General features: G+C 41.0%; 2 protein-coding genes across 26 annotated transcripts in view; one reads left to right on the top strand and one right to left on the bottom strand.

The window, feature by feature from the left end:
- Positions 1–13,227, top strand: part of LOC103784476 (zinc finger protein 571) — a 30,257-nt gene that overhangs the window by 149 nt on the left and 16,881 nt on the right. Inside the window, exons 1-4 of one of the 7 annotated variants that reach the window (XM_034945198.3) lie at positions 230–312; positions 3,243–3,285; positions 7,962–8,039; positions 10,293–10,419. In XM_034945198.3, coding sequence (XP_034801089.1) covers positions 8,031–8,039; positions 10,293–10,419 — 136 coding nt within the window. In that variant the 5' untranslated portion in view covers positions 230–312; positions 3,243–3,285; positions 7,962–8,030. The other 6 variants (XM_034945196.3, XM_034945199.3, XM_034945197.3 and 3 more) reach the window with 6 other exon arrangements.
- ZNF793 (zinc finger protein 793) overlaps positions 3,950–13,227 on the bottom strand; it is a 91,533-nt gene continuing 82,255 nt past the window's right edge. For all 19 annotated transcript variants that reach the window (XM_008960843.5, XM_055103126.2, XM_055103122.2 and 16 more), the window contains one exon: positions 3,950–9,367. The gene's annotated coding sequence lies outside the window, so the exon portion shown is untranslated. The remainder of the gene's footprint in view (positions 9,368–13,227) is intronic.

The raw sequence follows: 13,227 nt of genomic DNA, 5'->3' as shown, positions 1-13,227 counted from the left end.
CTCACCGGGAACAGCTCGCAGCTTTTGGGTTGCCGCATCGAAAAAGTAGTTCTTGTATGGTGCTGGGAATACCGGTGTCCTGGCTGGGGCTCGGTGCTGACAGGAACGGGACGGTGCTCTAGGCTAATTACTTATGGAAGTCGGCCTTGCGCTTGCGGAGGGGTGTCGGCACCGTCACTTTGGTTCTGGCAGTGGCGGGGGTGTGGTGCTGCTAGTTGTGTTCCTCCGCACCGAATTTATGAGTGTGCCCCTGGAGCCCCTGCCGCGGACAAAATCGGCACCATCACTTTGGGATAGGGAGGCTAGAAGGAGGTGGGTGTTACTAGTAGTGTTCCTCCGCCTGGACGTGTGCGTGTGCGCTTGTGCGGCCGCGGGGTGGGCTCACCTGCCGCCTGTTAATGCTCCTAACCCTTGGCCCCTCCCGGGCCGCAGTACTCCTCGTGTGACACGGACATCATTAAGCCAGCTGAGAATCGTGCGGTTACAGCTGCTGCAGTTTCTTTGCAGAGTAAGAGGCTCTTTTTGAAGTTTCCCTGATGGTGAGGCTTTACCCCTGGAAGTGTCTTAGGAAGAAGACCACTGTTAAAGATGTCCTATTCTAGCTTGACAGCCCTGTGGGGAAGACTAATCCCTTTCTAGAGGTTGGTGTTATCCTAAATTGTTTCGTCTGCTCCGAGAGCTCTGATGTTCTATGATGCTTATTTCTTTTCTCGGTTCTGCGTTTTCCAAGAGAGGCACCCAGAGGAAAAGAATATCGCACTTCTGAAAGTCTTGTGTGAAGTTCCTGTTTTCTTTCTAACCTCAAATTTCTTCCTTTCCGAAACGTTTTCTACCTCCAGCAACATCTTCCTAAGGAAGAAACAGCCATGCTAGTGACTGGTCCTTAGGCACCCCATAAATGATGCTGCGGGGATGGGATCATCAGTTTAGCTCTACTCCCCAGCCACACTACACCTCTCCTTTCCACCCAATGATACAGCAGTCCTTTCTGGTCTAAGATTTTTTTGTTTGTTTGCTTTTTGAGACGGAGTCTCGCTGTGTCGCCCTGGCTGGAGTGCGGTGGTGCGGTCTCGGCTCACTGCAAGCTCCGTCTTCCGGGTTCACGCCATTCTCCTGCCTAAGCCTCCGGAGTAGCTGGGACTACAGGCGCCCGCCACCATGCCCGGCTAATTTTTTGTGTTTTTAGTAGAGACGAGGTTTCACCGTGTTAGCCAGGATGGTCTCGATCTCCTGACCTCGTGATCCACCCGCCTGGGCCTCCCAAAGTGCTGGGATTACAGGCGTGAGCCACCGCGCCTGGCCTGGTCTAAGGTTTTGATGAAAAATAACTGTACTTTCTGGGGGAAATCTGAAGAGTTTTAAAATTTTAACTTTATTGTGGATGTTTTCAAGCAGGCTAAAGAATAATACGAACCCCAACATGTTCAACACCTAGCTGTAATTAAAAACATTTGTAAATACCTTTGTATCAATCCTTCCCCGTTTTTTCCTATAGTATTTCAAAATTGTATTTTATCCTCTTATAAGCATATATTACCAAAAAGGACATTATATTTTAAAATAACCATGATGCTGTTATACCAACATAAAAAAAAAACTAACAATAAGTTTAAAACAATAAATTTGTTTCTTATGTTGGTGTAACAGCGTGGTGGTTATTTCATAATCTTGTATACCCCCACATTCAGATTTTCCCAATTATTTCAAAGACATATTTTTACAATAGGTGTGTTCAAATCTGGATCCAGATAGAGTCCACACATTGCATTTGGTGGCCAAACCTGTTAAACTTACTTAATGCATGATAGTTTCCCTCCTGTGTTTTGTTTTGGTTTAATTGGTGCTGTTGATTTGTAGAAAAACTAGATCATCTGTCCCATAGAATATTCTGTATACTGCTTTTAGCTAATTGCTTCTTTGTACTGTCTTATAATTTGTTTTCCGTTCCTTCATATTTCTGTAAACAGGCAGTTAGATCTAGAGGTTTGATGGAATTTGGATCAGATTTTCCCTAAATCACCTTTAATTCATAGTTGGTGCTGTGTACTTCCTATTACATCACATCATGAGGCCCTTACAGTCTGATGTCCCACTTTCAGTGATGTCATATTGATGTGTTTAAATGCTGTCCATTTAATCCTTTCCTTTTTTTCACCTAAAGCATGCATTCTCAATGAGGGTGGAGGGTATCACCTTCCAAGTGGGTGAAACTTGGTTTTTGAGAAGGAAGAGGACAAAAACTCATAGGTATTACAATGATCTGTGGTCCTTCAAAGGGCCACAGTACATAAACATATATACAGTATATCTATGGTAATAAAATTTCATGAGAGTGGTGGCTATTAGAGAAAAGTATCTAAAAAGGTTCCTAGGGATATGACCGTGAAAAATTTTAGAAGGATTGAGAAGCACTGACCTAAAGGTGATAACGTCCACTTACGATTGATACCAAGATCCATTCTTTATTTATTTTTTCCTCACTCTGTCGCCCAGGCTGGAGTGTAGTGGTGCGATCTCGGCTCACTGCAGCATCCACCTCCTGGGTTCAAAAGGTTCTTCTGCCTCAACCTCCCGAGTAGCTGGGATTACAGGCATGTGCCACCACACCTGGCTAATTTTTGTATTTTTAGTAGAGACGGGGTTTCACCATGTTGCCCAGGCTGGTCTGCAACTCCTGATCTCGAGTAATCCACCCACCTCAGCTTCCCAAAGTGCTGGGATTACAAGTGTGAGGCACCGCGCCTGGCCCATTATTTCATTAACGGTTATATATGGTGATTAAAAAAAAATTCTCTCAATTCCTCCTGTATTCATTAGTTATAGTTCTTCTATATATAAGAACTTTTTTTCATCAAGTATTTGGTTATCTTAAAATATGGTTCATGGCCGTGCGTGGTGGCTCACGCCTGTAATCCCAACACTTTGGGAGGCCGAGGCAGGCGAATCACCTGAGGTCGGGAGTTCGAGGCCAGCCTGACCAACATGGAGAAACCCCGTCTCTACTAAAAATACAAAATTAGCCGGGCATGGTGGCACATTCCTGTAATCCCAGCTACTCGGGAGGCTGAGGCAGGAGAATCATTTGAAACCGGGAGGCCGAGGTTGCGGTGAGCCGAGATTGCGCCATTGCACTACAGCCTGGGCAACAAGAGTGAAACTCCATCTCAAGATAAATAAATAAATAGAGTTCATATGGAAAGGCAGAGTAATTGATTGGATTCTTTCCCTTTATATATTTTCAGAGAAATGAGTTGGTGCCCTACAACCTTCTAAGGAGTCCCAAAAGTGAGTGTCTGTTTTGAATACCATATGTTTCAAACTATTGTGATCATTATTCTTTTTTATATCAAACTGCTCTTTTTTAAGCCAGTGGTAGTCCTTTCCAGGCAGTTCTGTGTCTTTCTGTAATGATTCTAGTAGAGTTGATAGCTTATTTGCTTTCTGGCAGAACAAATGATCCCAAGATCAACTTCTACATTTCCTGTGCCAGCCCTGAAATGAGCCATTTCTCTAAGGAGCTCTGATTCCTCTTGTGGTATACAGTGTACAGTGACCACTGTCTGGGCATTAGAGTTTCTCATTGCCATAAGGCTGTCATTTATTCTAGGCCATTTCAGGGAACAAAGCTAATAACTTGTTTTTAAAGTATAAATCATGAATCATGAATTTATAATAATAGTTCAGACAAATTACAGAGTATTTTCTTGTTTGATTTTATACTTGTATCTCTGTTTTATGCTAACAATCTTGGTTGCTAAAACATTAATATAATTTACGTTCTTTATTCTAAAATATAATTGTTTGAAAACAACAGTAACTGTCACTACTGTTAAGATAGAGAATGCATTTTAGATTTCTTTTGGTTTTTATGTTTTGCTATATTTAAGGTTCATGGATTACATTTGGTTATGCTTTAGTCTCTTAATTAAAAATCAGTACTCACATAGCATTGGTTTTTTAAAATTTTTATTTTGATATAATATTACACTTACAGAGAAGTTGCAAAAATAATAGAAAAAACTGTCCTATGTCCTTACATATTTACCAGTTTTTAACATTTTGCTTTTTTGTTTGCTAATTCTCTCTACATATATACTTCTGAACTACTTGATAGTAATTTTCAGACATCATTTTCCTTTATCTATGATTACATTAGTGTATTTTCTGAGCACAGGGGACTATAACTATAGTTCATTTATTAAAATGAAGAAATGTAGCAGAGATGTAATAATTGTCTAATCCAGAGTTCATAGAAAAATTTCACCAATTGTTACAATTTTGTCCTTATAGCTTTTTTTTTTCTTCTTTTTTTTGAAACGGAGCCTCACTCTGTCCCCCAGGCTGGAGTGCGGTGGCGAGATCTTGGCTTACTGCAAGCTCCGCCTCCTGGGTTCACGCCATTCTCCTGCCTCAGCCTCCCAAGTAGCTGGGACTACAGGTGCCCACCACCACGCCCAGCTAATGTTTTGTTTTGTTTTGTTTTTTAGTAGAGACAGGGTTTCACTGTGTTAGCCAGGATGGTCTTGATCTCCTGACCTTGTGATCCACCCGCCTTGGCCTCCTGAAGTGCTGGGATTACAGGCATGAGCCACCGCGCCCAACTCCTTATAGCCTTTTTTGCCCCTTATCTGGCGTCCAATCCAAAATCATATCTAGGATCAAACATTTCATTTAATTAAAACATCTCTTTAGTCTCTTTTAATCGAAAACAATTCCTGGACTTTTCTTTGATCCTTTGTGATCCTGACTTTTTTGAAAACTACAGGCCTGTTATTTTGTAGATTGTTCCTCAGTTTGTATGTGTTTGATGTTTCCTCGTGATTCAATTCAAGTGTTCTTTTTTTTTTTGAGATGGAGTCTTGCTCTGTTGCTCAGGCTGGAGCGCAGTGGCGCGATCTTGGCTCACTGTAACCTCCGACTCCCGGGTTCAAGCAATTCTTTGCCTCAGCCTCCCAAGTAGCTGGGATTACAGATGCCCGCCACCACGCCTGGCTAATTTTTGCATTTTTTTTGTAGGAATACTGCTTCAGTTCATTGGCCAGCACCTTCAGTTAGTTGCTTTTTGTATTATGTCCAGATCTGATAGGTGTATCTTCAAGGAACTTAGTCCAGTAGGATCTTAATGATATTGGATTCAGAAGTCTTCTCAATTTTGTTTCAATTTGAATTTCTCTTATTTAAATGAGGATGAGCATTTTACATGTTGAATGACCATTGACTTTTTTTTTTATGAATTGTCTGTTGTCCATTTAAAATAATGATTTTTTTGTCTTTCTCTTGATTGTTTTCCCTCGATTTTTAAAATACAGCTCTTTGGATTTTAGGACTCTTTTTTATTTAAGTTGCGCATATTTTCTCCCATTTTGGCATTTGTCTGTGTATTCTTTTAGGCAATTTTTAAATGTAGGAACATTTATTCATATGATTGTGAGATACAGAATTTTCCCCTCTGAAGTTAAGAAGGAACAGTCTGTTTTTCCTTCTAGCATTTTTATGATTTTTTTTTTTTTTTTTTTTTTTTTTTTTGAGACGGAGTTTTGCTCTTGTCGCCCAGGCTGAAGTGCAGTGGCATGATCTCGGCTCACTGCAACCTCCACCTACTGGGTTCAAACGATTCTCCTGCCTTAGCCTCCCAAGTAGCTGGGATCACAAGCACCCGCCACCACACCCAGCTAATTTTTGTATTTTTAGTAGAGATGGGGTTTTACCACATTGGCCAGGCTGACCGTGAACTGCTGACCTCAGGTGATCCACCTGCCTCAGCCTCCCAAAGTGCTGGGATTACAGGCATGAGCCACCACTCCCTGCCAATTTCATTTTTTAATATTTAGATATCTTATATATTTGGAGTTAATTTGGGTATGTGTTATAAAATGGGGTTCCAATTTTACCTTTCTCCAATAACATTTACTGAATAATCCACCTTTCCCCAGAGATCAGAGATTCTATTCAGTTACATTAATCTTTTCTTTCTATTCATATGCAGTATCCAACTTTTTAAAAATAAAATTTCAACTTTTATTTTAGATTCAGGGGGTACATGTTCAGGTTTGTTATATGGCGTATTGTGTGATGCCGAGGTTTGGGGTATGATCCAGTCACCCAGGTAGTGAGCAGGATACCTGATAGGTAGGTAGGTTTGCTCCTTTGCCCTCCTCCTTCTCTCCGTGCTCTAGTAGTTGCCAGTGTCCATGTTCTCATCTTTATGTTCAGGTGTACCCAGTGCTTAGCTTCCAGTTATAAAGGACAACATGTGGTATTTGGTTTTGTTTCTGTGTTAATTCACTTAGGATAATGGCCTCTAGCCACATCTGTGTTGCTGCAGAGGATATGATTTTGTTCCTTTTTACAGTATCCAACATTGTAATGATAGGAGTGGTATTTTGAAATCTCTGCTCTCTTTATTATCAGGCATTTTTTTCCAATTCTTGCTTTTTAATTTTGCTTGTTGAATTTAAATTGAATGTATCTGCTTTCATACTTGTACTTTTATTGGGGTCATATTTAATTTGTATATCATATGTCAAATATCCTATTAACTTGCAGAGATTAACATCTTTATATCATTTTATATATATTATTTTAACCCATGGGATTTTTTTTTTTTTGAGATGGAGTCTCGCTCTGTCACCCAGGCTGGAGTGCAGTGGCGCGATCTTGGGTCACTGCAACCTCCACCTCCCGCGTACAAGTGATTCTTCTGCCTTAGCCTCCCAAGTAGCTGGGACTACAGGCATGTGCCACCATGCCTGGCTAATTTTTGTATTTTTTAGTAGCCATGTTGGCCAGGCTGGTCTTGAACTCCTGATCTCAAGTGATCTGCCTGCCTTGGCCTCCCTGGGATTACAGGCGTGAGCCACTGCGTGCAGCCAACCCATGTATTCTTAATGACGATGATATTGCCTCAAAGGAGGTGAAAATTGGTTAGCGGGGAGGACAAAATCTTAGTACAATGGCTTATGGTGCTTCAAAGCTCAACTATACCCAACAAAATCTTACTTAAATTATTTACCTGCTCTCTTACTGGGTTTTCTTGGTATCACACAAGCAACATTGATGTTAAGTTCATGGATTATACATGTATGCAAGATCAATGCTACCAAAAAAAAAAAAAGATCAGTGCTACACAACTATGGCAAGTAGGTGGCTGTAGTTGGGGAACTTGCTCAATCTTGAAGTCATATTGCAAGAGGGGGCGTGCTGTGCGCACATTGGCTGTCATGTGGATGTTGCTCCTATTTGACCCTCCGTGCTTCTGTGTGTGCCATGGCTTGGAGAATTAGGTTACAGTTAAAATAGTTTGTTTTGTTATTCTACAAAAGTTATTCAACCTGTGAAATAAAAAAACAAATCCAGACTTTGGTAAGGAATGACTTTATTCACAGGAACACTGCAGTAAGGGAGGAGGTGTTGTAATTGGGAGAATACTCCAGCCATAAGATCTGCAAGCATAGCAAAGGTCAGGCATAAAGGAATTTTCTTTTGTAGGGAAGAGTAAACAGGCAAGAAAGAACTAGATTCAGGGGAGTGGGATGAGACTGTTTTGGATCTGTTGACCCTGATATGTCTGTCAAAATGTCTGTGAGTCTAGCTGATGTTCATGACGTCTGAAAGAAGGCCACATTTTGGTCTCTGAAGCCCCTTCCTAAGATTGGGAGCAAAGTACCTGACTTAGTGTTTGGGTCCAGGAGGATAGTGGGGGGCTCCCTGGGCATGCCTCTGTTCTACTGTGGAGGAGGAGATGCCATGGGAAAGTAACAGCACCTAGGGTCCTGTTCAACATGGACATTAAGGAAAGGTCTGCCTGAACCCCTTCTGCAGTAGCTGGCTTCCATTGGGTTTGTGGAAGAACTGAGATTTTTTCCAAATTCCCAAAAGAGGAGAAGTAAAGGTAGTTCTAAGTAGTTTATTTTGTGGGCTGTGAGCCAAGTCTAATCTTGTGGCTTTTGTTCCTTGTCCAGCACTGGCTTCTCTGGACTTTGCACACCTCCAGGAGAAGAACCCAGAAAATTGATCAGTTCTAAAAAACCATGCCCCACGTGAGTTGCTGTTTCTTTCCTTGTTGAAGTACAATCATTTTGTTGTGTAATGTGAACACCAGATTTATCCCAGAATTTCCTGCCTTGTTTGGTTCCTTAAGGGAACTGCTTCCAAACGTCTCCCATTCTAGCGAGTAATAGTAGCAAAGAGCCCAATTCTTCTCAATGCTTTTCCCCTCTCCAAACAGTTTTCAGATATTCATTCAGCAGATAATTCTACATTGTCCACAGGCATAGTCTTCTGCCCAGAGCTCTGAGGGAACAGAAATACCTCCTTTTAAGATTGGTACACATTAGTACCACGGTTTGGTGAGGTAGAGATGAGTGTTTAAATGTGATACATGACAAAATTTGATCTTCTCTACAATCCTGGGTTTTCCATTTGAAAGTGATAGCATTTTTTTGTTGGATGTTCCTAGTCTCAGTGTGTGGCAAGATTTTCTGTGAAAGTTTGAAAATTGGTTGGGAATTGGGTTCTATGAAGGAAGGAGTCTTGTTGCTGATATAGTTTCCTGTTGCTGCCGTTACTAATAACCACTAATTTAGTGGCTTAAATCAATATAATTATGATTTATACCTCTGCTGGTCAGAAGTCTGAAATCAGTCTGAAAGGGCTAATATCATAGTATTAGCAGAGCCATGTTCCTTCTGGAGGTTCTAGAGGACTGGAGAATCTGTTTCCTTGTCCTTTTCTGGTTCTAAAGGCTGTCCACGATCCCTGGGGTGTGGCTTCCATCCATTTTCAAAGCCAGCAATCACATTTTGACTTGTGCTTTCATCATCACGTTTCCTTTTTTTACTCACCTGCCTCCCTCTATCACTTACAATACATTGGGCCCAACCAGATAATCCAGGATAACCCCCTCTCAAGATCCTTAATTTAATTGCACTTCTAAAGTCCCCTTTGCCATGTAAGGTAAGGTATACATAGGTTTTGTAACGAAATTCAGGTCCAGACCACTTGTCACTTGAAAGTTCAAGAGATGAGCATTGGTGAAAGGATGGTTAGCTTTATTCAGGAATCCAACAACCCAGGGGAGGCAGTGAACTAGTGTTCAAAGACCGCCGAGTTCTGTCTCCATATCAGGGATTTTTAAGGGAAATTAGAAAAAATGATGATCAAAACATTCTTGTGAAATGTGCAGTCTCAGGTCATTGCTTTGTTGGTCATTGCTTTCTTGGTCAGTGTTTTGTGGCCTTCTGTAGGTGCCATCAGCCTATTCTTATCAGGCTGGTCAGCCCATTCCCAGAGTTGTTAGTCTGCATATTTTAATTCTCTTATCTCTGTTGAAGGTCCTGTTTTCCTGAGACTGTTCTTACTGAATAATCTACAAAGTCAAGCAAAGTAATAATTATATTTAAGCAAGCAAGCTTTTCTTTATCATTGAGTCAGTACTGTTACTGTTTCAGGGATTAGGTTGTGGACATGTTTGGGGGGCCTTTATTCTGCCTTCTACAACCCTCTTGCCCAGGAACCAACAAGAGAGGATGATCATAGTCAAGTTCACCTTGGGATTTCCTGGAATGTACCAGTTCAGAGTGATGTCTCTGTGTGCCTGGACTGGCATCCAGTACCTTGCTATAGCCTAGGAACGTGGAAAATAGGAGCAAAGAAAACATGCCAGATGCATACTCTCAAGAATTATAGATTCTAAGAGCTCAAAGACATTAGAGAATTTGTCTAATTCAGATACTCCCAAATAAGCAGATCATTTTGTATGTAAAATGGAAATATGTCCATTCTGTTCTGTGACATAATATAACTTGATGAATCTGAGTCTTCAAAAAATTCTTAGGTTATATTCAAATTTTATTTTCTAACCTAGAGATTTGGTAAACATTGTTTGGAAAAAATTCATCTTTTTAAAAGTATTTAAAGGCAGAAGGGAGAGCAAGAACTTGTATTAATTGAGAGTATATTAGTTATTGAGGATTTGGAAGCCTTATCTGCTGTGCAATTAAAACCTGTTGTGAAGAAAACGCTTGCAGTATTTTCTTTAATCAAGAAACTGCACACATCTGGCTTTTTAAATTCTCAGACCTTTCTGGATAATGGAATTGTTCTATTGTACAGAGGAAGTTTTATCTGTGGCAATAGGAATGATAGAGAATCAGGTTAATACTACTGTTTAGGCAACCAATTTCCTGTTGTTTTGTGTTACTTGCTTCCTTCAATTACCTCCTCCATTTTCTTCTCATTTCACTTCAGAATCATTCCTGTAGAATCATCCTGTAATGGATTTGTTGTTTCAGTTGTTGGTGACTTTCAGGGATGTGGCCATTGACTTCTCTCAGGAGGAATGGGAATGCCTGGACCCTGCTCAGAGGGACTTGTACAGGGATGTGATGTTGGAGAACTACAGCAACCTGATCTCATTGGGTAAGATCATCCTACGTGAATATTCAGAATTTGTTCCCCATAATTTCTGCCTCATTCATTGTGAATTTCTGATCTCCATTCCCTAAGGAAAGGCTTACGTTTGAGTAGAAGTAGAAATGGACAGCTCCACCGTGTACCTTTTTATCTCTTATCCTTTAGACTGTCACATCTTTCTCTGTCACTTCCTGTCAGTGTCTCCCTTCTTTGATGCCAATGGACTAGATTTGAATCTGGGAATCCCCTAGCATGACCATGTACCATTTCCTTTCTTTTAAGCTGTATGTGCAGTCCCTAAGCCAAATATACTTTCCTTATTGGAGCAAGGAAAGGAGCCCTGGATGCTGATGAGAACCATGACATAAAGACAGAGCTCAGGTGAATAAAGGCTGGTCACAGTGTCAGCTATTGCTAATAATACAGCTGATCCATAGGTGGCAGCACTTTGAGGTGTGTGCCTGAAGCTCTCTTCAAAGGCCTGTGGAAAGAAGGCTTGAGACGTAGGGAGAGCAGGAAGGTTATGTGTGAGTTCCCCGTGGAACCTCCCTCCCAACTCCCGTTTGCCACTCTTCTGTTTTACATTCCCTTTTTGTTTTAATAAGGGAGCTACCTTTGGTCTGATCTCTTTTGGGGACAATGCTTTTATCTATTTTTTGAATTACGTTTTTTCCTGGTTGCTCTTTTATAGTTAAACTTGGATAAGTATCTCTAGCCAGCACATACGTACTGAGAGCTTGCTATGTTCATAGGTTAGGAGGACCAGGAATGATAGCTCAGGGGAGGTAACATTTGAATTAAGACCTGAATAAAGTTGGCTGTAAATCAGGGAAAGGTGTGTTCAGGCAGAGGGAAGAGAAGATCCTGAGAGAAACTGAGCTTCACTTGTTTGAGAATCAGCAAGAAGGCCAGTGTGGCTACTGAAAGTGGAAATTTGAGGTGAGATTAGAGAAATAGGCAGAGATCAAATCATGTAGGACCTTGTTGGTTGTTGCAAGCAGTGAGATTTTATTCTAAGTGTGATAGGGAGCCCCTGGCTGACTTTTTGCAGACAAGTAAAGGATCTTTGTTTAGAGGTCACTGAGTGCTATGTGAACAGTGAGGATAAAAATGAAAGCAGGAAGACTAATGAGAGGACTAGTTCAGAAGTTCACACTAGAGATAACAGTGGCTTGGAATTGGGTTTAATATGTGGAGGTGATGAGAACAGGCTATATTTTGAAGGTAGAATTAATACCTTCATAATGGAGTTATTTTGAAGATTGGCAATAGAGGCATCAGGGTTTGGAAGGCTGGAGAAGGAAGTCAAGAGTTATGTATTTGATATGCTCATTAGATATCTGTGTGGTGAAGTTAGATAAGCATTTGGAAGCCTGTGGGTGGAGGGGATAGTCAGGACTGAAGAGATAAATATGGGATTACTCTCTGTACCGAGGAACTGAATGAGATTATGGAGCGAATTGGTTTAGATGGAAGGCAAGGTACAGTTCAAGGACTGAACCATGGGGTGTTCCAACATTCAGTCAGGAAAACAATCTAGCAAAGGAAATTGAGGACTAACCTGAGTAACCTGTGACCTAGGAAGAGGGAATGCAGTGTATTGGAAGCCAACTGACAAAAGGAGGAAGCAGTTAGCTGAGAGATAATGCTAGGAGTTCAAGTAAGAGGAACGCTGAAAATTGGCTATTGGATTTGGCAGGATGAAGGGTGTTGGTGACCCTGACAAGGTGGGTTTGGCAATGAGAGGAACAAAAACCTCATTGTGGAGTATTTAAAAGAGAGTGAGAAAGAAGTAAGTCAACAATAAAAACTAGAGTCGGACAGTGAATTAACTCACCAGGCACTGTTGAAGGCCCATTTGAGGAACCCTCAAAGTTACAAATAGAGTTTACAATATTTTAGAAGGTTTTAAGAACACTGTAATAATTAGGGGAAAGAAGTGTGATTACAGTTTATATATGCAGTATTATTTCAACTACATAAAAATCCATGGAACAAATTTAGGAAGGAAATATGGCAAAATGTTAATTATGGTGGTAGGAGAGAAAGAAAAGCAAAAGGTATAGACAGGAAGCATGCATACCTCTTGAGAAGTTTTGCCATTCTCCTGGTTCACCCTGCAGCTCCTGTCCACTGCAGGGTGAACCACAGAATCAGGAGAGGTTTTTGTTTTTTGTTTTTTTTTTTCAAAGGAGAATCGTTAAAGTGGTGGTAGGCTGGGCACAATGGCTCAAGCCTGTAATCCCAGTACGTTGGGAGGCTGAGGTGGGTGAATTGCTTGAGCCCAGGAATTCAGGACCAGCCTGGGCAACATAGCAAAACCCCATCTCTACTTAAAATAAAAATTAGCAGGGCATTATGTCACATGCCTGTGGTCCTAGCTACTTGGGAGACTGAGTTGGGAGGATCATTTGAGCCCCGAGGTCGAGGTTGCAGTGAACCATGATCACACCACTGCATTTCAGCCTGGGCGACAGAGCAAGACCATGTCTCCAAAAAAGAAAGAAAGAAAGAAAGAAAGAAAGAAATGGAGATAAAATGCTGGAGGGGTGGTATAAAGGTAAATGATCTGGTAACTTCAGTGGTGGTGGTCAAAAAGGACAGTTGCTTGAAAGTGTGCTTTAAGACGTGTTGCTGTTATTGGCAATAACATCCTTTGACATTATGTATTATTATGTTAGTACAAGTTGTGCTAATCATTATTAAAAAGAGACTAATCTATTATGGATTTGGCAATTGGGGGTAGGAAACATGATGTTTGGGAATGAAATGATTAGAATATAAATAAATGGTCCTATTATTGTAGGAATAGTG

This window comes from Pan paniscus, chromosome 20 (genome assembly GCF_029289425.2).
Source record: "Pan paniscus chromosome 20, NHGRI_mPanPan1-v2.0_pri, whole genome shotgun sequence".
In the NCBI taxonomy this organism is placed as follows: domain Eukaryota; kingdom Metazoa; phylum Chordata; class Mammalia; order Primates; family Hominidae; genus Pan; species Pan paniscus.
This window is presented reverse-complemented; position numbering and strand designations above follow the sequence as displayed.